This window comes from Pundamilia nyererei, unplaced genomic scaffold, assembly GCF_000239375.1.
Source record: "Pundamilia nyererei isolate P.nyererei 1_Seehausen unplaced genomic scaffold, PunNye1.0 scaffold00108, whole genome shotgun sequence".
Taxonomy (NCBI): Eukaryota; Metazoa; Chordata; class Actinopteri; order Cichliformes; family Cichlidae; genus Pundamilia; species Pundamilia nyererei.
In genome coordinates, this window is record NW_005187509.1 from 1,100,571 (window position 1) to 1,125,036 (window position 24,466).

At 45.4% G+C, this 24,466-nt stretch overlaps 1 protein-coding gene across 1 annotated transcript in view; it reads right to left on the bottom strand.

Annotated features, from left to right (window-relative positions):
- Positions 1-3,404: 3,404 nt before the first annotated feature.
- The window catches only part of pde6a (phosphodiesterase 6A, cGMP-specific, rod, alpha), a 24,420-nt gene continuing 3,358 nt past the window's right edge, over positions 3,405-24,466 (bottom strand). The window contains exons 4-24 of the mRNA XM_005741222.1: positions 22,131-22,283; positions 19,384-19,473; positions 19,103-19,243; positions 18,379-18,453; positions 17,937-18,001; positions 17,011-17,077; positions 15,123-15,170; positions 14,202-14,351; positions 13,615-13,758; positions 13,087-13,152; positions 12,766-12,912; positions 11,033-11,140; positions 10,469-10,578; positions 8,718-8,805; positions 8,395-8,495; positions 7,577-7,684; positions 7,403-7,466; positions 5,718-5,792; positions 4,545-4,628; positions 4,203-4,371; positions 3,405-4,125 (exon numbers count right to left, since the gene is read on the bottom strand). Of these exons, the coding sequence (XP_005741279.1) occupies positions 4,082-4,125; positions 4,203-4,371; positions 4,545-4,628; positions 5,718-5,792; positions 7,403-7,466; positions 7,577-7,684; positions 8,395-8,495; positions 8,718-8,805; positions 10,469-10,578; positions 11,033-11,140; positions 12,766-12,912; positions 13,087-13,152; positions 13,615-13,758; positions 14,202-14,351; positions 15,123-15,170; positions 17,011-17,077; positions 17,937-18,001; positions 18,379-18,453; positions 19,103-19,243; positions 19,384-19,473; positions 22,131-22,283 (2,097 nt within the window). The 3' untranslated portion in view covers positions 3,405-4,081. The remainder of the gene's footprint in view (positions 4,126-4,202; positions 4,372-4,544; positions 4,629-5,717; positions 5,793-7,402; positions 7,467-7,576; positions 7,685-8,394; positions 8,496-8,717; positions 8,806-10,468; positions 10,579-11,032; positions 11,141-12,765; positions 12,913-13,086; positions 13,153-13,614; positions 13,759-14,201; positions 14,352-15,122; positions 15,171-17,010; positions 17,078-17,936; positions 18,002-18,378; positions 18,454-19,102; positions 19,244-19,383; positions 19,474-22,130; positions 22,284-24,466) is intronic.

Below are 24,466 nucleotides of genomic sequence, written 5' to 3' on the forward strand. Positions count from 1 at the left end.
GAAGCGACGGCCTTCTTTTCCTGTATTGTGAGGTTGGATGGAGGGACTTTGGCACTGGAGAGCGTGGCTGAGACTTTCATCCTGATTTGCTCTGATTCTGTTTGTGATAATTTATTAATCCGTATGGCAGATTCTGTGGCTGTGATGAGGTCCATTATGGGCAACTGTTGTGGAGAAATGGCAAAATTGAGTCCTTTGGCTAATACTCTCTTTTCAGGTTCAGTGAGAATCCTGTCTGAAAAGTTCTTAACCCATTTCTCCTGACTGACTTCAGGTGTGTTTTCTTCTCTGGGTTGTGTAGGTTCAGGATGAGGAGTGTGTGTTTTTGAAAGCAAGGCGTAAAATTTCCTGCGTTGTCTTTCTTTTCCTTTAGAGTGTTGGGCCCGCTGAGCCTTGTCCACAAACTTGTAAACCTCTTCTAAGATTGGAGAGGGTAGAAGGATTTCCAGTTCCTGCAGGGTCTGGCTGATCTTGATCTGGAGGGCATCTATGGTGAAATGGACCTGTCTTATCCTTTCACTTAAAAGGTGATTTTGTGCTCTCTGTAGAATCAAGTCTGCTCTGTATCCCCTGACAGTGGATCCAAAGCAAGCTCTTAGGAACAACTCTGCTTTGTCTACATCTTAGGTTGAAACGGAGATGGTTCCTATAATCCGCTAGTTTCCTTGATTCCCTTTCATACTCCCGCACCAGTTGAAGGGTGTTCCTCCCAAAATGTACGGCAATATGTCTGTGAAGGTTCTCTGTCATCCAGGTCATCGTAGTCAAAGAGTTTGCATTGCACACCCAGATTTGGCCCATCCCTTTCTTCTTTAAATGTGAAGTGGTATGGGAATTTCCAAGTAAGAAATGCATTCCTGCCCGTGCACTGCTAGCTCTGTTGTGCTGGCTCAGTGTAATCCATTTATTTCAACAAAGTAACTGTATTCTAATTATCACCTTTTTAAACGATAACTGTAATGGAATACAGTTACTTATATTTTGTATTTTTAGTACATAACACCAGTACATGTATTCCGTTACTCCCCAACACTGGTTATAGCGGTTTTACCTGCTACCATCTCACCTATTGCATGGTTCACTCAAACATACGTTCAATTTTAAAACCGTTTTCTCTTGGTTTTGAAATTACTTCCTGCCTCTGTAATGGTGAGTGCTGTGAGTGAAGCTCGGGTTTTCCAGCTGTTTGTAGGAGTCTCTCTGTGAGCGTCCTCATGCGAGGCCTGAGAGCTCTGCACAGTTCTCACATGCACAGCTGTAACGTCACTGATTAGTTGTAGTGAATCTGAAATCCAATCCTTACTCAGAGAGAGCATGTTCCTACACCTCAGACAGTTAAATAATTTCTCAGCTTTAGAGCAGCTGAGGCCATTACTGTGAAAGTGCATCGCTGCTGTAGTATCCACGGATAGGTATGATGTAGAACACAGCGCGTCCCTGTCCTGTCTGCCATACCTCCACCAAGTCACAGCAGATGGCTGTCCCTCCCTGAACCTGGTCCTGCTGGAGGTTTCTTCCTGTTAAAAGGGAGTTTTTCCTCTCCAAGATCACCAGCTGCTCACAGATACAGAGTTGTCTGAATGATTGGGTTTCTCTGTACCTCTGTGGGGGTCTTTACTTTTACAATATAAACATCCTGAGGCGACTGTTTTTGTGATGTGGTGCTATCAACACCATCCTTCCAGACCATCTCCGAGGCAAGCTTTCCCAGATGAATGTGCCTGATCCCATCTGCCGGTGGATCACTGACTTCCTGACGGACAGGAAGCAGCATGTGAGGCTGGGAAAGAATGTCTCGGACTCTCGGACCATCAGCCCCGGCTCCCCTCAGGGCTGTGTTCTTTCTCCTCTGCTCTTCTCCCTGTACACCAACTGCTGCACCTCCACCCACCAGTCTGTCAAGCTAATCAAGTTTGCAGATGACACCACCGTTATTGGGCTCATCTCAGACGGGGATGAGTCTGCCTACAGGAGGGAGGTTGAACGTCTGGTGTCTTGGTGCAGCCACAACAACCTGGTGCTGAATGCTCAGAAGACAGTGGAGATTATTGTGGACTTCAGGAAGCACACAGCCCCACTCCCCCCCATCATCCTGACTGACACCCCCATCACCTCTGTGGACTCATTCCGCTTCCTGGGTACCACCATCACTCAGGACCTGAAGTGGGAGCCCACCATCACCTCCGTCATCAAGAAAGCCCAGCAGAGGATGTACTTCCTGAGGCAGCTGAAGAAATTCAACCTGCCAACACGGACGATGATGCAATTCTACACTGCAATCATCGAGTCCATCCTCACCTCCTCCATCACCGTGTGGTACGCTGGAGCCACTATCAGGGACAAACAGAGACTGCAGCGTGTTGTGCGCTCTGCTGAGAAGGTGATTGGCTGTAGACTCCCATCTCTGCAGGACCTGTACACCTCCAGGACATTGCGGCCTGCAGCTCGGATCTCAGCTGACCCTTCTCACCCTGGACACAGTCTGTTTGACCTGCTCCCCTCAGGCAGGAGGCTCCGGTCCATTCGCACCAGAACCTCTCGCCATAAGAACAGTTTCTTCCCCTCTGCTGTTGGACACATGAACAATAAACGTACGACTGTTCCCACCACTAACACATTCACTGCATCATTCCATGTTTGGCACTGATCACCACCTGCACTCATGTATATATCTATCTACTTAGCACTTTTAATTCTTATTCTCATGTATATATCTCATGTATATCTCATGCATATATCTTTCTACGTAGCACTTTTAATTCTTATTCTTACTTTTATTTTTTCATGTCTATTTAAGCGCAATTTATGACAGTATGTTCGCACTGAAGCACCGCAGCAATTTCCTAATGTTGTAAACCTGCTCAACATTTGGCAATAAAACCCTTTCTGATTCTGATTCTATTTAAATAACACTGAATTGAGTTTGCAGGTAAAATACATTTTACCAAAAGATTCTCTACAATAGTGAGGAAAAATGCCGTTATGCAATAAGAGATGGGATTTAGTGGAGTATTTCACCAACAAACATCTGAAAACTTCTTGTGGTGGAGAATAAACCGGGTTTGAAGCATCTGTAAATCTCCTTGCTAAATTCTTTCCAGCCCACTAGAACAGTTCCTCTGTTGTTGAGGCTGGCTTCAAACTGATGTATAAAAGCAGCAGGATGTTGGATTTTGTGGCGGACGTATGTTAGTCAGATGCTTGTTAGATCACAATCCTTTAAGCTTGAAACGATGTAAAACATTTCCACTGATTCTCCTGGAAATGAAAAGAAAGTGTGCTCGAGGCCCAAGAAAGAAACTAGTGAGCAGGCAGACATCCGACAGATACTTTCTAGTACAAAGTCATCTACACACACACCCTGAAACACACACACATGCACACACACGCTGACACAGCTGTCATTCAGTAGGGAAATAGTCAGAAATCTTTACTAATGTCTGCAAACAAGCTGTTTCTCTTTTCTTCATTACAAAGTGAGCGTCGTTGGTGTGTGTGTGTGTGTGTGTGTGTGAGAGCAGTCAGTGTGCAGACACAGAAGTGATGCATGTTACATCCTGAACATGAATGCGACACAGGTGAGTGAGGGACGACTGAAAGGCTCCCATCACTGGGTCAGCTACAGGAAATGATGCAAAGAAAAGGCAGCAGCTTCTATTTTACAGCCTTCTAACGAATCACAGAGTTCTTATTGTGACTCTCTGACAGTGTGCACATGACCCGGGACACATTGTCAAAGCAAAATAATACAGAAATGGTTTCTGACATTTGATTCACAGGCTGGAAATATTGTTGTCACAGTCTTCAAGAGTATCCTGCGATGTTGGGCTCAGCTTAAGGGCCTTGCACTGTGATCCTGCACTAAACTGGCGGTAAATGTAAAAAACTGTGATTCCCACAAACAAATGAATGCAACAGGAAGCACAGAAGAGCGAATGAGACACATTTACAGCAGACCAAGGACATTTATGAAGCGACAGCTGCAGGAAACAAGTGTCCAAAGCAGGAAACGACCTCCCAGCGAAGTGGGTTCCTCAGGTGCGGCATGTCGAGCCAGCCCGGCAGGGTACCGCGAGCAGCTCTAGCTGAGAATGCACGTCTTTGACTGAGACTGGGCCGCGCTCGCTGCAGCAGGAAGGAAAGGAGAGAAGTTCAGTGTTCAGTCAGAGTTTGGAAAGCTGTGACGCCTGACCGCCTCCTACCTTGTCTGGCTGCCGCAGCTTTCTCAGCCTCCTCCTCCTTGGCTTTCTTAGCCGCCTCGATGGCAGCGACCTTGGCATCGTGCTCCTCCTTCAGGGCGTTCCACTCCTTCCTGTTGTTCATCAGCCGGTCCAGCATTGGGGTGATCTCCACGTGGAAGCGACTGAACTCCTGGGACGACACAAATCAGACACATCAGCGTTGCTCAATCCAAACCGCTAATGCTGCTTAAATGACACAGAGAGCCAGAGCAGCTCATGGGCCATATGCTACTGCTCCACGCTTGCAGATGTTTATCTGGGTGGAAGCAGCAGCTGTGGGTGTCTGAGTGGGTGAGCTCTCACCTTGTACACAAAGGCGCAGACAAAGTCGATGAAGCCACACTGCAGCTTTGGAAGTTCCTCCGCTTTGTTCCTGTCCATCATGGGCTGAAGGAGAGAGAGAGAGAGAGAGAGAGAGAGTGAGCTGATGGCCTCATCATCACTGTGGCCTCACACACCTGTGACGTTTATCCACCTGCTGAACTCTCAGCGGTCAGCTCCTCACGTTTTCCTCCTTAATGACTGCCGAGTTACTGCACAGTCCTCAAACCATGTACAAAGCCCTGACTGTTGGCTGAACTGGAGACCAAGGTCTTGGATGCTTAGTATTTAAAAATACATTTAATAAAGGGCTAATTATACAAACATGAAATGATGCAAGCTTCTTTCAAACATGCATCACCTTTAAAACAGAAGCTGCTACATTCAAACGTCATCTTTCGGGGAAATGCTGAGGCGAGCCCTGAAAAGGTCACGATGGCTGCTGGAAAAGCCTCTGCAGAGTCCTGTCAGACCACAGTGAGTCACATGACCTCTGTGGCACAGGAAGCTCTCCCAGCTGACACTGCTTAAGATTAACTCAGAGCACCGCCAGGTAAGCGTGGAGGGCGGTGCTTCAGGTGTCTGAAGGGCACGAGAGAGCAAGGCAGGGAAGAACAAGAAGGTCGGAAAGGATTTGGTCAGACAGTCACGGCTCTCTCTGTATCAGCGCTCCACACGATGGCTCAGCACCGCCTGCTCAGCAGCGCCACAGGGATGCCAGTCTGTCCTTTCATATTTGCTCCCCATCACTAATGAAACCCCGTGGATTCGGTCCACCAAGTCCTCCCCAACTCCAACTTCAGAATAAACACATGGAAATAACTGAGTGGAAATGTGTTTGGAACGTTTCACTGTTCCTCCAAATGAGTCTTATTTTAAACTCCAGAAGAATCGAGTGAAGGTGGGGTGGTCCCATGCCCTGATGTGAGAGGAGATCCAATCCCTCCACTGGAGCCTTCAGGCACCATGTTTGCCGTACATTTGAGGAACCGCGTACCTTCTTTCCTTTTATTCTAAATATTATTTTTTCTCACATTTCTGACAGGGAACAACAAAAACCCCACAGCTGTTTCTGTCTGTGACTGTGTCCAAGTCTGTGGTCTGTGGTTAGTTTAGAGTGAGGACAGCAGAAGCTGCAAACATCTGAGCTCTTACGATAGGCTGCTGCTCGAGGACCGTCCTCTCCAAGTCTCCCTGCTCCCAGAACTCTGCAGCGACAGACAGCGCCACCTGGAGGAGGAACCACACAGGTCGGGTCAGAGCTGCTGCTTTGAAGGAGAACACACACACACACACACACACACACACACACACACACACACACACACACACACATATGCTGGGACTGGAGGAAGGACAGCTGCTGCAGTTTACCACGGAGCTGATAGGAGGAAACATTTGATGGAGCAGGAAATGATCCTTTGTGTTTCACATCGGCCGCTAAATCTGAATCAGACTGCTACAGTGTCAGGCTGTGTCTCAGAGAGATGGAGGAGCGCTGATGAATAATATGGAAATTTTGTATTCAGCAGTGAGTTAGTCATCGAGCCAGTTTTGGGGAACAATTGTGGCGAAGCGAGCAAAGCCTGTAGACACAATCTGTGTGCGTGGGAAGCAGAGCGGAGTGAAACGTGGGAATTATCAGCCATAAAAATGTCAGCAGAATTTCACAGAGAATCAAGAAGCTATTGTCTGTGAAACATCTGAGCGAGAGGCGTCCATCACTATCTATCTGCACCGGATTATCTGTTTAAATCACAAAGCAGGCTAAGAGAGTAACCAGGGTTAAATTACAGCGGGGTATCGAGCGTCTGCATGCCTCTGCTCACGATCGTCACGGATGTTTCCGTATGACAGCTGCTCAGCTCTGAGGGTAGATTCAGGTGATGAAGGAGCATCAGAATACACTGGGAACATCCTCAGTGCCAGCTCTCACTGTGTCCGTTACAGGATTTTTAAATAGCAGAAGGCTCTCAGGATCAGCGGGATGTTCCCCTCTAAAGGTCAGACGCTTGGTAAAAAGGGACACACCAGAGAGTGTCTGCTGATCCCGAGACCTCTGAGATCTGGACCCTGATTCTGATACGATCGGTTCGGTCTGCTGCACAGAACATGAACACCGCCCACGAGCACGTTTCGCAACACGAGCTGCATTAAGAATGTGACAGAAGAATCGAACCTGTTCTGAGCAGACGCCACATGGGCCTTTACCCAGAATGCACTTCTACTGCTCCTCCAAGTCACAGACATCAAACTGCTGCAGTTCATTCAGACCCCATCACTGATGCTCACAGAAACCAAGTTTAGTCTTTAGACTGTGCAGTACTTAGAAAGTTTGGCCCCGCCCCCTGCACGTCCACCTGAGCAGGAACATTTCAATTAAAGTGTGTTTGTTTGGATTAGCTGATCTAAATAATTAATACACCTCATCCATGCAGTAAATCACCTGGAGGAGAGCCTGACAGCGTAAACACTACTCCACCTGCCACCTCAGAGGTGTTCGGCGAGTCCTGGGGGGTCCCGGCTGGGAGCCACCGTCCCAGAAACTAAATGCATTATTAGTCCTGCTTTCTGTCAGTTCGTGCTGATATTACATACTTTACAGAAATGCTGAGCCTGCCAGGCGTGCCAAGCGAGCGAGAAGCAGCAGGTTGCTTTTGATGCACGAGGCCGTCAGGAACCGACGCCAAACGCTGCCTGGAAAAATGGCAGCGCTGACAAAACGTCTCTCTGCATCTACTTCATCATGGCTCGCCTCTCGCAGAGTGTGTGTGAGTGTGTGTCGAGTTACAGCAGAGAGCCCGTTTTACAACCAGAACTGAGACACTAGGGGGGCCTACCTTACTCTGGATCTCCCATGGTTTGGCGATGGCGGACAGGTCACAGGCTGTCATCATCATCGCCCTGCAAGCATAGCACGTGGATGGGTCAGAGCTGCGCGTCTGGGTCTCCTTGCTTGCCTGAGAGTGAGTGTGTGTGTGTGTGTGTGCGTGTGTGTGTGCGCTTCTGCATACATGACGATCTCTTTGCGCGTAGTCTCCAGCATCATGTATTTGGTCCAGTCATTCCAGTTCTCGTAGGTCTTGGACTGGTCTACAATCTTCTGGAACATGGTCCTCTTCCTGCACAGAGACAGACATTCCAATCAGCTCACAGGAACCATTCCGCTGTTACTGTAGTTATTCCAAAGCCTGGAGAAAGTGAATTAAGTCATTCTGTGGTCCCCTGCTGAATGTGGAAGTTTGCTCACTAACAAAGAAATAATCAGTCTCTAATTTTTATGGTAGTTTCATTTTAAATGAGAGCGACAGGGCTTCAACCAAAAACCCAGAAAAGTCATTATATAAACTGATTTTCATAAGAATTTGGTCCAAGCAATTCTGGCTCCCACAGACAGGCTCTGTACCCGTGTCACATGCACTACATGATTATAATCAATCAGTTGAGTACTCCTGATCTCAGCTCATTGTGTGAACAAAGCACAGCTGAAAGCTGAAGCCAAGCTCCATGCAGGATCTCGCTTCATGGGGTGAGGATCATGAGAAAGGAGGTGGGTGGAGCTAGTTAATGATCTGAAGGCAGGCGGTTCCACAGGTATGTCTGAGATCTGCAGGGAACATCATAGAAGGCTTGGTGCTGATCAGATGAAGCCAAAATTTAGCTCCTTGGCATCAACTCAACCCACTGTGGTTGGAGGAAGAGACTTCATAAACATTAGAGACTGTTTGAATTCAGCAGGGATCAGGTAACTATCCCCCTGCTGTAGGTCAGGTTACTGAAGCCTTCACATTCCAAAGGTAACGTTGTGGAATGATGCTGCTAGCGTACTGACTTGAAGTACAGAGCCAGATCAGTGGCGATGATGGCGATGTCCATAAGGTGGATGACGAGGTCGTGCTGACGGCGGTTCAGATTCTGATAAATGTTCAGCGCCTGAAGCAGAAGAAAAAAAAAAGACACTTCAAACAACAAGAAAGGATGCAAAGGTTGAGGTTCCTGCACCTGAGACTCAAAGAGCTCAAAGACGCCTCCTCTGATGAAGCAGAGGTAACGCTCAAACATCTCAGCCCCACTGCTGAAGATGTGATGGCAATCAAATCATCACTGCACACAAACAAAGCTTCACATCTTCATATTTAACGTGTGTGTATATACCTCATCTCTCAGCAAAGTCTTCCCAAACTCCAGATGGTGTCTTTCCAAGATGGAGGAGCCGTGAAGCTTCGCCAGAGGATTACCAGACCTGCACAGAAAAACACACACACACGCACAATGGGAGGCTAGACTGTGATAAATCATGCATGTTGAGCCCAGGGTGGGCCTGGCTGCCTGTGTCCACTGCTAATGGTGGCTTTCATTAGCTCATCCATCAGCGGGAGGAGCAGAGCAGCTGGAGGCGTAGCTCGTCAATATCGACTCATTGATATTCTCTGTGTGTGACGTTGACTTCACTTAAAGAGCTGAGGTCAGCTCGGCAGCTCACGGGACAAGCGACTGTCGCTCGGAGTCAATAAACGCTCCTCAGAGTAAACAAAGGTCTGATTTCCAGAAAGTTTCAAAGAACGTGACTGATGCTCTTCAGCAAATCAGGACATGCCGCTCACAAAGGTGACACCTGCTCACTATTCAGGGTTCCCACTGCTGCCCCTGCACTTTGGCATCCTTACATGAGCAATGTGCAAGTACAGAGGGTCGCAGCAGTCTCACCTGCTCACCAAGACACAGATGAGTTGTAGCCACATGTATCAGCGTGGTGTTTGTTCTTAAACAGGCAAACTTTGATTTAGCTGTAAGTTTATATGTGCAGTGTTTTTCAATGTTAGGGTCTGCGTGTGACACCAGCCTTCAAAAACCTGTGGAGCAGCTTCAGAAGAATGTTCCTCACTGTGAATCATCTACAGAACATCATACCATCAACATACTCAACAGCTGGAGGAATCTCTGTGCGCAGGCTGATAAGGATAGATCAGGAACACTTCCAGCATCTATGAGTGGCTTGGCTACAGCTCAGTCATGGAGGGAAGACGGCACGTGTGACTACGATGGAGAAATGTGCTCCTTTAAAACTGATCTCAGGTCAGACCCAAACACGGATCCGCATGAAGAGGAACGGGAGCTTCCGGCTCGTTATCTGCAGTTATCAGGCTCGCAGACCATCACAGACTCATGAACTGTCGAACTTTTACAGACACGTCACTACCTCCAAATCTTTCTGTTAAAAGGGAGTTTTTCCTTCCCACTGTCGCCAAAGTGCTTGCTCATTGGAGGTCATATGATTGTTGGGTTTTTCTCTGTATGTATTATTGTAGGGTCTACCTTACAATATAAAGCGCCTTGATCTGGCGCTGTATAAATAAAACTGAACTGAATCAAGTTCATAATGATGTCGTCATGTTTTTCTTATAGTGTTTGATTTGAACATTTGATTGTTTTCTACGTCACAGCATCCTGACTTTTTGTAATTGTGGTTGTAGTTTTCTTTTAGTGGCTTATGTTTCTTTAAGATTTGTTAATAAATGCCATATTTTCTGCACATGCTCCTGTCAGGAGATCTGCTTCTTAAACCAAACAGTAAAAGCTGCGTTCGTGCAGGGCCTCGAGTAGAAATCAGTGTTTGATTTGATCAAATCGAGCCAACAGACTGTACAGAAAATATGGATGTAATTTTAAGCCCAAAACATTGTTTCTTTGTAATGACCAGCAGAGGGAGACTCCTCTGTGAGAAAATAAGGCTCCTGCTTGGCTGCTCTCTGAGCTCAGGAAACAGTCTCAGATGTTTTTAAGTCTTCTTTAATATAACGTGATTTTTTTCTGCAAATGACGGAAAACAAGCTAAATGCTCCACTGGTGACTACACCCATCTCATATATGCAGCATGCCAAACACCCCCACCCCTGCCTTCTTACTTCATCTGGTAGAGGTTGTTGGTTCCTCTGTGGTCGATATCGTGACAGAAGCCGGCGGTTACCATGGCCATGCACTCCAGGTCTGTGTAGTAACGCTTCAGATCACCTGTCTGAGAGTGTCAGCCACACAGAGCAGATGTTTATTCATGGAGTCGGCGTGCAGGTGTGCACTTGCACACAGACACACACACACAGATATGCACACACAGGGATTAACACCGATCCACACCCAGAATCATTGCATGTGTCTGCGCTATATGAATATAAACTATGACTCTGAGTGGTTTTCTTAATAACGACCCCTTCAGGCACACTCCATTATATCTGCCACAAACACACAAACATGCACGGCCACATGTACAGTGCGCTCCACATGATAATGAGCAAAATAATGAGATGAGAGAAGAAGAAGGAAAGGATGTTCATCACCTTGACTGAGAGAATGAAGAAGAAGAAGAACAGGGTGAGCAGAGGGGTGGGGCTGAGGGATACTGAGTGTGTGTGTGTGTGTGTGTGTGTGTGTGTGTGTGTGTGTGTGTGTGTGTGTGTGTGTGTGTGAGAGACCATCAGCAGGGTGAACATTGTCTGTCCAACGTTGAATCCGTGCCTCCAGTTGTGGTAGGTGATCTTCCTGTAGCCTTTACTCAGGGAGTACATGAATCTCACCAGGACCTGCAGAGGAAGCACAGCATGAGGTCCAGAGGTATTAATAACAATCCTTACATTTGAAATGATGCTAGTTTATCTAGTAGTCAGTCACTTTTAACCAATAAAAAGTGTAAGTGTGTGCATGGAAATGTCTGTTCTTAAACAGATCATGCTAAACTTAAAGCCCCTGAATTGACGTGCTGTGTGAACATTAGCCATCCAATTTTTCGTCATCTCTTATAATTTGATATCCCAAAACGCTCCTGTGGCGAGTATTGTGGTGATGACTTTAAACCATGTGCACGTCCAGCTGTTGCTGAGACAGAGTTCACATCACGTCTGTGGTCATGAAATCCTTTGAAGGACATTACAGACCAGTTGGATCCCCTGCAGTTTGCCTAACAGGTCGGTGGATGATGCAGTGAACATGGGACTTTATTACATCCTGCAACATCTCGACCGCCCGGGAACTTATGCCAGGGTCCTGTTTGTGGACTTTAGTTCGGCTTTTAATACCATTGTGCCTGAACTTCTCTCCTCCAAACTTTCCCAGCTCAGCGTGTAACCAGCTTCCTGACAGACAGGAAGCAGCAAGTGAGGTTGGGGGAGATCACCTCTGAAACTCGGTCCCTCAGTATTGGTGCCCCTCAAAGATCTGTCCTCTCACCACTATTGTTCTCTCTCTACACTAATGACTGCACCTCCAAGAACTCGGCCGGTAAACTCCTAAAGTTTGCAGATGACACCACCATCATTGGCCTCATTCAGGATGGTGATGAGTCTGCATACCGGCAGGAAGTTAGCAGCTGGTACTGTGGTGCAGTCAGCACAATCTGGAGCTGAACAAGCTTAAGACTGTAGAGATGACAGTGGACTTCAGGAGACATCCCTCAACACTGCTCCCCCTCACCATGACAGCCCGGTGTTGACTGTGAAGATCTTCAAGTTCCTGGGTACCACCACCTCCCAGGACTTGAAGTGGGAGACCAACATCTCCTCCATCCTCAAAAAGACCCAGCAGAGGATGTACTTGTTGAGACAACTGGGGAAGTACAGTCTTCCACAGGAGCTGCTGATCCAGTTCTACACTGCAGTCACTAAGTCTGTCCTGTGCTCCTCCATCACAGTCTGGTATTGTGCAGCCACTAAACAGGACAGGAGCAGACTGCAGCGGACTGTACGGGCAGTAGAAAAGATCACTGGCGCCCCCCTGCCCTCCATCCAGGACCTGCACCTCTCAAGAACCAGGAAACGGGCAGGGAAAATCATCACAGACCCCTCACACCCTGGACACAGACTTTTTTATCTGCTGCCCTCTGGCAGACGGTATAGAAGCCTGCAGACCAGGATGGGGCTTGCCAGCATGACCTCAGAGCTAACAGCTGTAACTGCACTGTGTTGAGAGCAGGTGACTGCTGTTTCATCACAACCAGCGCTCTGTTTCCTTTGTGCAGGTGTACGTAGACCCCTCCACCGATTGATGGAGGTCAGCTGCAAACTTTTCTCTTCCCTAAATGACACTTTACCGTATTCTTAGTTATATGTAACCACTAACATGATTATTGTGTTACGAGTAACATTGAAACCATCATAGCTGCTGCTGCTCCCGTGTGCGTCGCACTTAAAGCCATGGATGGGGGCACACGGACCTCTCTGGGAATGTGAAACTTGTCCACCACTTTGAGTTCGTAGTACATCTTGACACCACACTTCACCAGGTCCAGTTCGCTGTGTTCAAAGTCACAGAAGTGAAACTCGAAGATCTCGGCTTTCTTGGAGTTCGGCAGCACCTCGGACTGTCGAGGAAAACAAGAACAATGCATCAGATCAATGTGGGAATATTTTATTTGGTCATGACCCGGAGCTCCGCGTGGATTAGGAATAATAAAAATCATCAGAACAAACAGCTCCCTTCTCATCCTGCCCTGTTTTTCTTTTTGTGTGCTGATGGGAGCGTTTGGCATTTTTACCAGGATCTCCTGAAGCTCCTCCTCCTCGCACTCGTCCGGTTCCTTCCCCCACCTCTCTCTGGTGTTCTGCGGACAAACACACATCGTCAACAGTCACCTTGGATAAAATGGTTTGGCATCCATCAACTGACACCTGATCTGAGGTCAGAGCAAGTTGTCTCTCTGACAAATCACCTCATAGAAAACCTGACAGCTTATTCCAGCTTACAGATGATGCTCAGCTCCTGCTCCTGTCATCCACATCCACCAACAAAGCTTCAGAGAGACAGCTTTTAGCACGAATACTCAAACAATAAAAGACAGACATAAAAGAGAGCGCTTCATCTCCATCTGATTAGAATCACATTTATCCAAAACAATGCTGTAATTCAACGACTCTTCAAGTCTTCCACTAAAGATGTTCACTTACTGAAAGTTTCATTAATCAGAGCCAAAGAGATTAGTTTTAGAGGCCATCCTCATCTCTGAGGTGCTCCTGCCTGAAACAGGAGGAACAAAACTTGAGTGGGGAGACACAGACTCACTCACCAGGACGTTTTGGATTTCATCTTTGCGACACTTGACGTGGTAGAGCACCATGTCCTGGTAGATGTCCTTCCTGTTCTCCAGTTTGTTCATCTTATCGTAGGTGTCGGTGTTGAGCACCGACCAGCCCAGGAACTGAGTCAGAGACTGGGAGAGAAAACACTGGAGCTTCATTCACCTCACAATCAGCGTACAATTAAACAGTATGTGTTATTGCGATATAGTCTAGTGGGTAAAGGTTTGTTGTGTGTCGTGTGTAGTCCTGTATATATCTGCAGCCTCAGTCAGCTTTAAATGTACAGCAGCCGGCACCACAGGGCGCTCCCTACTGTAGGGTACAGTTCATTTAGTGATAAAATCAGGGCAACAATATTAAGAGCAGAGGTTTGTTGATGAGCTGAGGGTGTTTTGTGTTGCAGTGAGGTGGCCACAGAGACATCAGTAAAAGCCTCCAGGCCTGATTATAAATAATGCAGACGCTCTGAATGGCCTGCAGTGTATTTATAGTAAACCAGTGACACACACACACACACACACACACACACACACACACACACACACACACACACACACACACACACACAGTGTACCTCCATCAGGGTTTCATCCATCTCATCAAAAGGTTTCCCATCCTTCCTGTTATAGAACGTGGCCACACCCACAATCTCTTCCTTCTTGTTGACGATGGGCATGGACAGAACGTTCTTAATGGTCCAACCAGAGTCATCCAGCGGCTCCGTCTGAACATGAAAACACCCTGAGTTTAATTAGCGATGACAGGACGGCCTGCGTGCCCACTCTGAGCTGGTCTTATAAAGGAAAGAGTTATTTATTTTCTGTAATAATCTTTTTGTCCTACAGACCGTCTCAGAGTCAGGCAGTCTGCCTCCATCAGTCAGCAGACATCTGAGATGTTCAAATGACTGACTGCAGCTTTAAGCCAGTGTAACAGGCCCCACACTGTCAGCAGACCTGAAGCACGATCTGTGTGTGAGCTCGGACAACAGTACCCACCGCAGTAGAACGATTAGAATAAATGCACTCGGAGCTTAACAGCCCCCAGGAACATCATTTAAAGTAAGGAGAGCAGAGAATGTTGGAAATGTCACCGATTTATATGTTCACGATTAGTCTCTGGTGTACTGTTATAGTACAGGACAGACCACTGTAGTGCCAAGGCAATTTTTTTGCATACTTTATTCCTACACGTCCTTCGAGCTGGCTCGCACAGTGCAATCAAATTCCAGCATCTTCTTCTACTGAATATCTGATTACAGATGACAAGCCAAAGCGGTCTCACTGAGCCCTCAAACAGGAAGCTAAAACTACTTTGTCCTTACTGAAAGACTTCAAACATCATTATGGTCATGTTGTAATCTAAGATAATACTGAGGATGATCACTTTAGTCTGGAGTCAGTGATAACTGACAGCAGGTCAGTCCTGAAGTCGTTCAGTAACATCTTTGTGTTTTATGAAGCATCCTTGGAATGAAAGATGGCGTACAGCTTACCTGAAAGCTGAAAAACTCGTCCTCAGCTGCGTTCATTATGTTACAAATCTGTGGGAAAAGGAAGTAAAAAGATGAGCACGTGAGGGGAAGAAGCTTCACGTGTTAGCAAAAGACTTCTGAATCATCTGGAAGCTTCAGAAGCAGAAATATCGATGAGAATGAGGAGAAATGAGCAGAAGGTGGGATGAACGTGCTCTAGCTCTGTGGAAGAAAGAACCACATGTTCAGGTCACCGTCAAGCTCTCAGCTTTTTCTCTCAATCATGGAAACGTAACTCTGCAGAGGAATAAAGTTTTCACCTTGTACATAAAGCAGAAGGGGAAATATGAAGCGGGAGAGATGATGTAGGCGTGACAGATGATGAGGAGCAAAGACGACGGGAGGACGGGACAGGAGGAGGACAGACGAGGAGGAGGATTAGACAGACGAGCGGCGGCAGCGGGCTCGGCGGTTCGGGAAACACTTGCCGTGATTAATTACAACGGTTGCAGAAATTACAATTATACATCACCGCAGCGTGTGGCTGAGCACTTTTCATTTCCACAGCGGCATGCACGCTGACAACTGTGTAATAACTCTGAAGGCACTCTGCTCATTGACCCACCCGCACACTGCAGCGAACATGAGTGGAAATCAGATTTTTAAAGGACAATGATCTAAAGTTTTCACTGTCTCCACATCAGTGGCAATGATTTAAGACTTTATTGTTTAAGGAGTTATTAACGTGGTTCTGACAAAGAACACAAAGTACAGTAAAATTACAAGATGGACGTAATGTTAACGACCAACATTAGAGACTTAAAAAAAAAAATTAATTCAGTTCCATTCAGTCCCCTTGTAGTGCTTTATATGATAAAGAACCTACAATAATACAGAGAAAACCCAATAACCCATCATGACTCTGTATAAGCATTTGGCGACAGTGGGAAGGAAAAACTCCCCTTTAAAAGGAGGAAACCTCTGGCAGAACCAGGCTCCGAGGGGGACAGGAATAATAACTAATAAATAACAAATAAATGTCCTCACTCAGAAATGGCTAAAGACAGTCTGAGTTTGTGGGGAAGTGCAACTTTTCAAACACTGAATCTTTTCTTCAGCTCAAACAAGTTTTTACTGCCTTTAATTAAACCTTTAATGAACCGAGCTGGCACCGTTTGTACTCATCCGGCTCTCTAAACACTCATTCATTCTCACATTTGTGACCTCCAGGGTGTCCAAGCTCAAGCCGTCATCACGTGTCCACATGGCCTGACAAACTGTCCCAACTCATCGTGAGGCACAAATGCAAAAGCCTCAAATTTAAATGTCAGTACAGTCCTTGCCTATACATGGTCCCCTCGAGGCCCTCTGGGGGCTGACGTTTCTCACAAGAGACAAAGGAAGAAGGGAATGTTTGTTTTTTTAGACAGAAAAGCTGATCAGGAATATTTTATGCAGTAATATGACACAAACTTTAAACACAAGTATTGCCAAAAATATTTAGATGGTTCAGTTCAGGCTCCAGATCATTAACCTGCGTTTTTTCTAATGACCAGCAAGGGGCAGCAATTCAGGCTGTAAAAAACAGTCTATGAGAAGCTAAACTTGCTGCACACTTGATTTACAGCTTTGCTGATCAGTGTATGGGCTCCATTCGTGTCTTACTTAAGAAGATCTGATGCTTACTTTGTAAACGGGAGTAAAATAGACGATAAAGTAGAAAAGCTTTAGGGTTGAGATGACAGCAACCTCAGTTTCTCGGTCAGATCATCACTTCTGCTTTTAAAAGTATTAAAATGCTAACTTGGAGCTTCTGAATGAATTCTCATTGGGTAAGAACAGCAGAAACGTTGGAAATTGATTATCTTGTGACAGTTAATGTGAGCTCGTAGGAACAACAGATACTGACCAGCCCAGTTTCTGCTACATAGGTGGGTAAACCGCTGACCAGGGCCCAGTGATCTGCTGGAGGACCCCTGGAAATGAAGACATGCCACACAGAAGGTTAAAATGCCACAATCACCTTTAATAAAAGCGAACAAAGTGTACATTTCAGTGGTAATACTCAGTTTACTGTATCATTGTTAAGCAAATGTCATGTAAAACAAGCTCAGGTCAAATAACGTCTGTACAGCCTTTGGTTTGCACTGTGGTGAAGTTACTGTGAGCTGCATTGTTTGCACAGCGGTTATTAATGTTTACAGAGCAGGGTGGGATCACGGAAATCACAGCCTTATATGGCTGAAGGGAAAATATATCAGTGGCGCTGTGAGGCTTCGCAGAGCTCCCGAATCTGTTTTTTACCCTCAGGTAAAATCTTTATTTTTCTCCCACATAGAATGTTATTACTATTAAAATCAGCCTTCTCAAATGTATTCTTGCTTCATTTAATTTAGTGCGTTTAACTTCACTTGTTTTATATATTAACTTACTTGTATTGAGTCACCTGTGCTCTCTCAGAGGACCGCTGCTCATGCTAGTAAGGACAGACTCGCCAGGCTGTTCATGTTTATCATTATACTGTCGTCAGTCTTCCACGTGTTGTGTTCAGATTGTGATTCCTGTGGATGTGTTTTTTAGGACTCCAAGTATTCACGTTTGAATTAAGCCACTCTTCCTTCCTTCCTTCCTTCCATGAGAGCAGTGCAAGGGTCACAATCACGTGACCCCTGCACTGCTCTCATACACAACCATATCATCTATGTTAAGAGATCGCTGCATCCGTGCTCAGATTTCCTTCCTTGCAGACACATAAGTGTGACCCGACGTAATGCTAGTGGTCAAATCTCTGCAGCGGCACTAATATCTGCTAATGTCACATCTGCTGAGACTTACGGTATGACTTTGATGTCCTCTTTGCCATGGAGGATGTAGTCAATCACTTTGTAGAAGATGATTTCCTTGAGAGGTCAAATAAGATCACAGTTAGTTTGCTGAAACTCTCTGCACAGACTCAGGTGTGAAATCAGGTGTAAACTCCACACACAGATAGAAAAAAACCAACAACACTTTAAAGCCCACTGTGTGTGAATTCTGATAAACTAGAGCCAGATAGGGGAAAAAGATTAGAGGAGAAAGACTTTGATAGGGCTGGAAGCATGATTTCACTCAGCATGTGTCACAGAAATGAGCTTCTGATTGGCCTGCTGATGGAGATACAAGAAGCTGGCACGTTTTAACCTGCTGGAGGTGCTACAGTCACTGTGATTGGAAGCACTGAGTAACAGATGAATGCCACATGGACTTGGATCTCAGAGTTTGGTCAGGACCTCCTCACCCTGCCATCAGGAGTTTTGGGTCCATCATAAGGAGGAACCTCTCCCATCAAAACGGGCCACAAGTCAAAGAACTCCTGCACACATAACAGAGACACAGAGAGAAAAAGGCAGATTTAGAGGAGAGAAACATTAACGTTATTTAATGTTATTCTGGGAAGATGTGGTGCTTTTGTTCAGTCTTCAGAACATGCCCAATTTCACAGATCACAGCGCAGCTTCTACTGCTGTTTGTTATTAAGTGTGTTATTCATGAAATCCAGTATTGTAAGCAGACGGCCATCTGTACAGACACACAACATGTGTTTGTTCTCTGAGAGCAGGTGCTGGGAATCAACTGGCAGCTGCTTGTAATTAGGTGACAGCCACAGCCAGTATTTATGGCACCATGTTAGTTATTACAAATACATGGAGAAGCTAAGAAGATACTTTAAATATACTTTTGTCAGCAGAAGAAAAAAATCAAGCAGATCAGATAAAGAAAGCCCAAGGAGTCTGAAAATATGCATTCCCAAAAGATGAAGATAAAAAACACAATGGATTCCATAAAAACAAAGACTGGATGGACGCAGCATAGAAACAGGGATGATACTCTTAAACATGTTGGTTCAGCAGGTCCTGGTCCTGAACCCAGACCATTCACATTACAAATAGCAGGATGCTGGACAGCTTGCTAAAGATTTCTGGCTCCTCTGTGACTCTGGCTGTGAGTGTGTTGTTGCCTACCTTGGTCTTGGTCATGTCCAGCAAACCCACAGAGTAGCGGTCACAATTGAGGAAAGCTCGGACTGTGTACAAGGCTTTGTGGAACTGCCTCTCGATGTCTGTCATCTCCTCAAACACCTTGCTGGCTGACCACAGCAACACCTGGACAGCAAAATCAAACAGAAACCTGAACCAAGGACAACCACGCACTCATCTCTGCTGCTTCTTTTCCTTCTAATGTCTGCCGCTTTTTTTTGTTCATCACCACTAAAGAAAGTGGCTTTGCATAGATCTATCCTTACCTGTCCTCTCCTGGTCTCACAGTTGTGTAGGTAGCTCAGGTGGAAAACTCTCAGTGCCAGGTTAGCAAAGTTCAGATATTTGTTCAGGGTCTGGGAGAGAGTAGAACATGAGTGGTGAGGATTTTGAACTGCACGCTCTTACATTTCTTATTACACCAGCAATCCTAAAAAAAACCTCTCCTCCAGCTGATCATCTCAAGGAATTAATTTGCAGACTTGGAGCTTGTGTCCATGTTTTAATGAAGAGCTATAATAATCCTAACCCAGAACACACAGTTCTGATGAGTTGCTGTCAAGAAACTTGCAGAAACGCCTCATTTTTATCTTCAAATGCAATGTTTAAACGGTCCCTGTTAGTTATGACAAAAAGATGCCTCATTATGTCTCTCCTGACATTCATCATGTTTGGAGCAGCAAAAAAACCCCAAAATTAAGCAAAAATCGACTTAAGAATAAAAAAAATCACAAAGACTGCACCAAAGAGTAAAACAGTGAAATGTGCATTATTAAGTCTCTCTGTTAGTAAATGGTTTTGTAATTGATCAACAAACGGATTTACTGTGCCTTACAGAAACCTGGTTACAGCAGGATGATTGTTAGTTTAAATGAATCAACACCCCTGAGTAATAGTAACTATCAGAATCCTCGAAGGTCGAGGAGGAGGAGTGGCAGCAATCTTTCACTCCAGCTTATCAATCAACCAAAGACCCAGACAGACTTTTAATTAATTTGAAAGCCTGATGCTTAGCCTCATACACACTAGCTGCAAAATTCAAAAAACATTTTTACTTGTTGTTGTTTCTGTTTCTAATTTCTACTTCTTTGACTTTTTATCTTAATGAAGTATATGCAAACCTTCGGTCCAACTTGGTCACCTTATAGATCTTACAGCTCTTCATGATGCAAAATTAGTCCTGAATGCTAACAAAACCAAAGTAATGTTGTGAAGCTCCGAACATCAACTCAGGAAAGTGATACCATAGAGCTTGTTGACTCATACAAATGTCTTTGTATTTGATAAGGATCTCAAATTACATACTTGATAAAAAACCTCAAATTTACTTTACAGTTTTTTTATAGATTAAAATCGTGTTTCTCTATTGTAACTTGCGTTAAGCTTGTTTTTATCGCTGTTGGATTAAGCGATGCCGTCTATCGATTTGCCTGTCCCATTACCTTAGCTCAATTAGACCCCATTACCATGCTGCCCTAAGATATAGAACAGGCTCACACTTCATGACTCATCACTGCACTTTGTATAGCCTTGCTGGATTTACTTCACTCAATAGTTGAATAATGAAGCATTGGTATATTTTTATATACACAGTCATTCTAAGAAAATTGCCATCATATATCTACACCAAGTTCATTGCCCTCCAGAACACCTACAATCTCAGAGCCAGGAGCTGGCTGCGGTTTAAAGTAGAACTTGTGAGCACAGAGCCAGGAATGTCAAGTCTGTCTTATTTCGGCATGTGGTCTTGGAATTATCTGCAGCTCAGGATGAGGTTGGAATTTCTTGTCCCTTTATCTAGTTTTAAACAAAAAACTGACAGAGGTCCTAGTCACCAACTGTACCTGTAAAATTTAAATGGCTTGAATTTGAAACTGTTTTAAATGTTGTAATGAATTTGATATATTTTACTGCTTCATATTTAGTGGTCAATGTGATCATTTCATACATTGTTGCAGTTGTATATAAACTGACTTGTTTTGCACTTTACACACTGCTGCTTCTTACTTAGTCATACACCACCACAAAAACAGCCACCTCATGAGCTTCCTGTCACTTTATTATTCAGTTACACACAGTTTTTCAGTCTGTTGATGGTTTTCTGATAAATCTGCTGTGTCACAGTTAAACTACATGACGTATCGTTCACATCGGTGGCACCACAAGAACGCGATTAGATCCGAGTGGAGCGTGGTTTGGGGTTAGGGGGACGCAGCTGGCTCAACAGCCACCGTGAATTGTTCCTGGTGTGTTTGAATGTCTGTGTGATCCAGAGTTTTGAATTTTCTAATTAGTTTTTATTTTTATTTCATTTTGACTTTTTGTTTTACTTCAGTTTAGAGTCAAGAGTCAATGTTCTTGTGTCAGTTTAGTCTTTATCTGTCAGAGGCAGGGTTTATGAAAATCAGTGCTGCTGTAAAAACACTTTTTGAAAACAGCAACTCTCTGTCTCGTACCAAAACTGAGCATATTAACTCTATAAGCTTATTTTCATTCTTTTTAGTTTTAGTGAACTATAATAAGTTTGGTCTCGAATGCTGCAGCTGACCATGCTTCTCTGATTGAGCCAATGGACAGTGAGGAGGACACATCATCAAAAGCAGGTGGAGTATGTCCATCCAACAATAACCATACCTGATGGAGTCAGGACCTCTGGAGTTCATGTGAGTCAAAGTTTCATGTTTTTCTGGTCACATCTGTAACATCTGTAACTTCGACTCCTTGTGTTTGTGATTGGTCTTAAATGAAGATCGTTTTATTGGGGATTATTCTGGAGGTACGCTCGATAGTGTTCTTTATCAGTTCTGTCTGGTTTCCTCCACATAAACACTCAGTCTAGTCCTGCTGCCAGGTTTTCTTTTAGTCCGGGTCTATCTGGCTCCAGGTCTGAGAAACTGACCCTACATGTTACTTGTTAAGACAAAAGGGGATGCAGCTACCTAAATATCACTGACAGAATGAGACAAAGCGGAAGAAGAAAGTCTGCTGAGGGACAGGCGCTGTTACAGGTTACCTCTTCATCCTTGGCAGTGAAGCACGGGCCATCCAGCTTGTTAACAGCCATCATGACAGCCACCATGTCTTTACCGTTCATGATCGGGACGGCGAGGACATTCTTCGTCACGTACTCGGTCAGCTCATCCACAAAGCTGCTGAAGTGTGTGCTCTAGGAGGAGAGAGAAGAGGCAGAGTGGATATTTCACTGTATCTAATTATCATTGCTTTCTCGCTGCACTTTTCAAAACTCCCAGAGCTGCTTTGATGAACGCTCTGATGATATCCATAAATGCTGTAAGTGAAGCCTCTCCGTTATCCTCAGATGCCACGCGCTCTCAGCTGCGCTCCATCTATTCTTCATCTATGCTTCCTCCTGAGCAGCAGGGGTCATCAATTGTTCCTCTGGGGGTGTAACACAGGAAAAGCAGCTCATTAGCTGCCAAGCTAATCATATGATTGTTGGGTTTTTCTCTGTATCTATGAAGCGCCTTGAGGTGACTTTTGTTGTGATTTGGCGCTATATAAATAAACTTGAATTGAATTGAATTGAAGAAGGAACAAAGACCTGCACAGGGACCCATTTAGCTATGACGAGGTCTCTGTCTTTTTCTGGATGTTACCTGAGTGAGGCAGGAAAGGGATCAGAGCGCATGCAATTGTTTAAGAGGAAATATAGAGAAAGTTTGATACTTGTCTGCTTTCTGCTGAAAATACACTTGAAATCCACCCATCTATCTTCTAGAACAGGGGTGGTCAACTCCCGTCCTCGAGGGCCGGTGTCCTGCAGGTTTTAGATCTCACCCTGGGTCAGCACACCTGAATCAAACAATTAGTTCATCTGGAGAACTTCAAGACATGCTGAGGAGGTCATTTAGCCATTTAAATCAGCTGACATGTCTAAAATCTGCAGGACCCTAGAGGCCTGGAGTTGCCCACCCCTGCTCTCGACCAACCAAGTGCAGTAGGATATAAAATCAGGTGTGACAGTTAAAACTGAATAGATGCTGAAGCTGAAAACCATGTGAAACCCTTCTTCTCCCCTAAAAACAGAGCGTGGAGTTTTCTTATCCAAACACTTCCACCGCAAACTGAAACGTCTTCAGGTGCATTCGCTGTTTAGATTCTAAAAGAAGGGCACAGAAATCCTGCTGTGGCTGATCCTGGATCAGCTGCTTCATCTGCTGCCTGACAAACAAACCCACTGCACAGATAGGGCACTTTGCCAGCTTGTTATTAGGTGACCTTTGACCCTCTTAAGCTCGCAGAGCTCATCACCCTGCACATGGATCATTTACCCATTTTTAGATGGAGACACAGTATCGTTTATGCAGCTCTTACGCGGTTGCTCTTCCAGTTCGGCTCTTCATCCCAGAGCACACACACCTGTAAGTACAGCTCTGCAGGTGTGATAAAAGGTGTGCAATAGTGCTGAGTCTGTGGAAGCAGCGGCCTGTGTGACCTCTGCGACTAATCTGGGATTGCTATTATTCAGGACAGATTAACCTGTTTATGTGGAGCCTGTCCACCTCCCTCACACACACTGATAAATAACAGGGTACCACTCTGAATATAATTGCATTATTCTCGGTCTCACTTTGAAGGAAGAAGATGATGAATCGAGAGTCTTGCCTGATTGGCTGATCTGCAGTTAACTGGGTCAGGATGGAACCAGTGAGCACAAAGGCAGCAATGCCAGTCCCTGCATTTCATACAGAGCCACCCCGTGCGCATTAACATCACAAAGCCAACCTGTTATCTGGAAACACTCGTCGGTCCTTGGCTGGGGGGAGAAACTGAGGCTCTGATTGTTCCTGTCAAACTGTCACGTGTTTGTGTGAAGCTGAACACCGTTTCACAATGAAGAGCCAACAGGCTGCTGGGAGCACAACTGCTGCAAATAAACCGGGCACAATGAGCTTGAGCCCACTTTGTTCCTCCGTCAGCAGCACGGCCTTCTGAGGTCAGTGAAAGGATGCGGTGGAAGTGATACAGAGGAGCGCCTGTGTAATGTGGGCCGCTGCCCTACGTGGCGTGAATGTCTCAAAAAGAGCTGCCAGAGGCGGCTCCTGCAGGCGGACCTGCAGGAGCATGATGCAGACACGAGAAAATGCTGGCCAGCTATTTTTAAATGTCAGAGGTATTGGCTGTAATGAGATTGAGAGAAATTAGCAGCATAAACCGCATGGAGTCATGTCACCCTCTGGTGGACACACCGAAGCCGAACGGCTCTGATAGAAAATGAAACGGGTCATAAAAGCATCAGAAACACAGATGATTGCAAACATTCAGGGAACCTCGAGGCTTCTGTCTGTTAGTGATGTGTCGGTCGCGAACAAAATGGCTCTTAGAGCC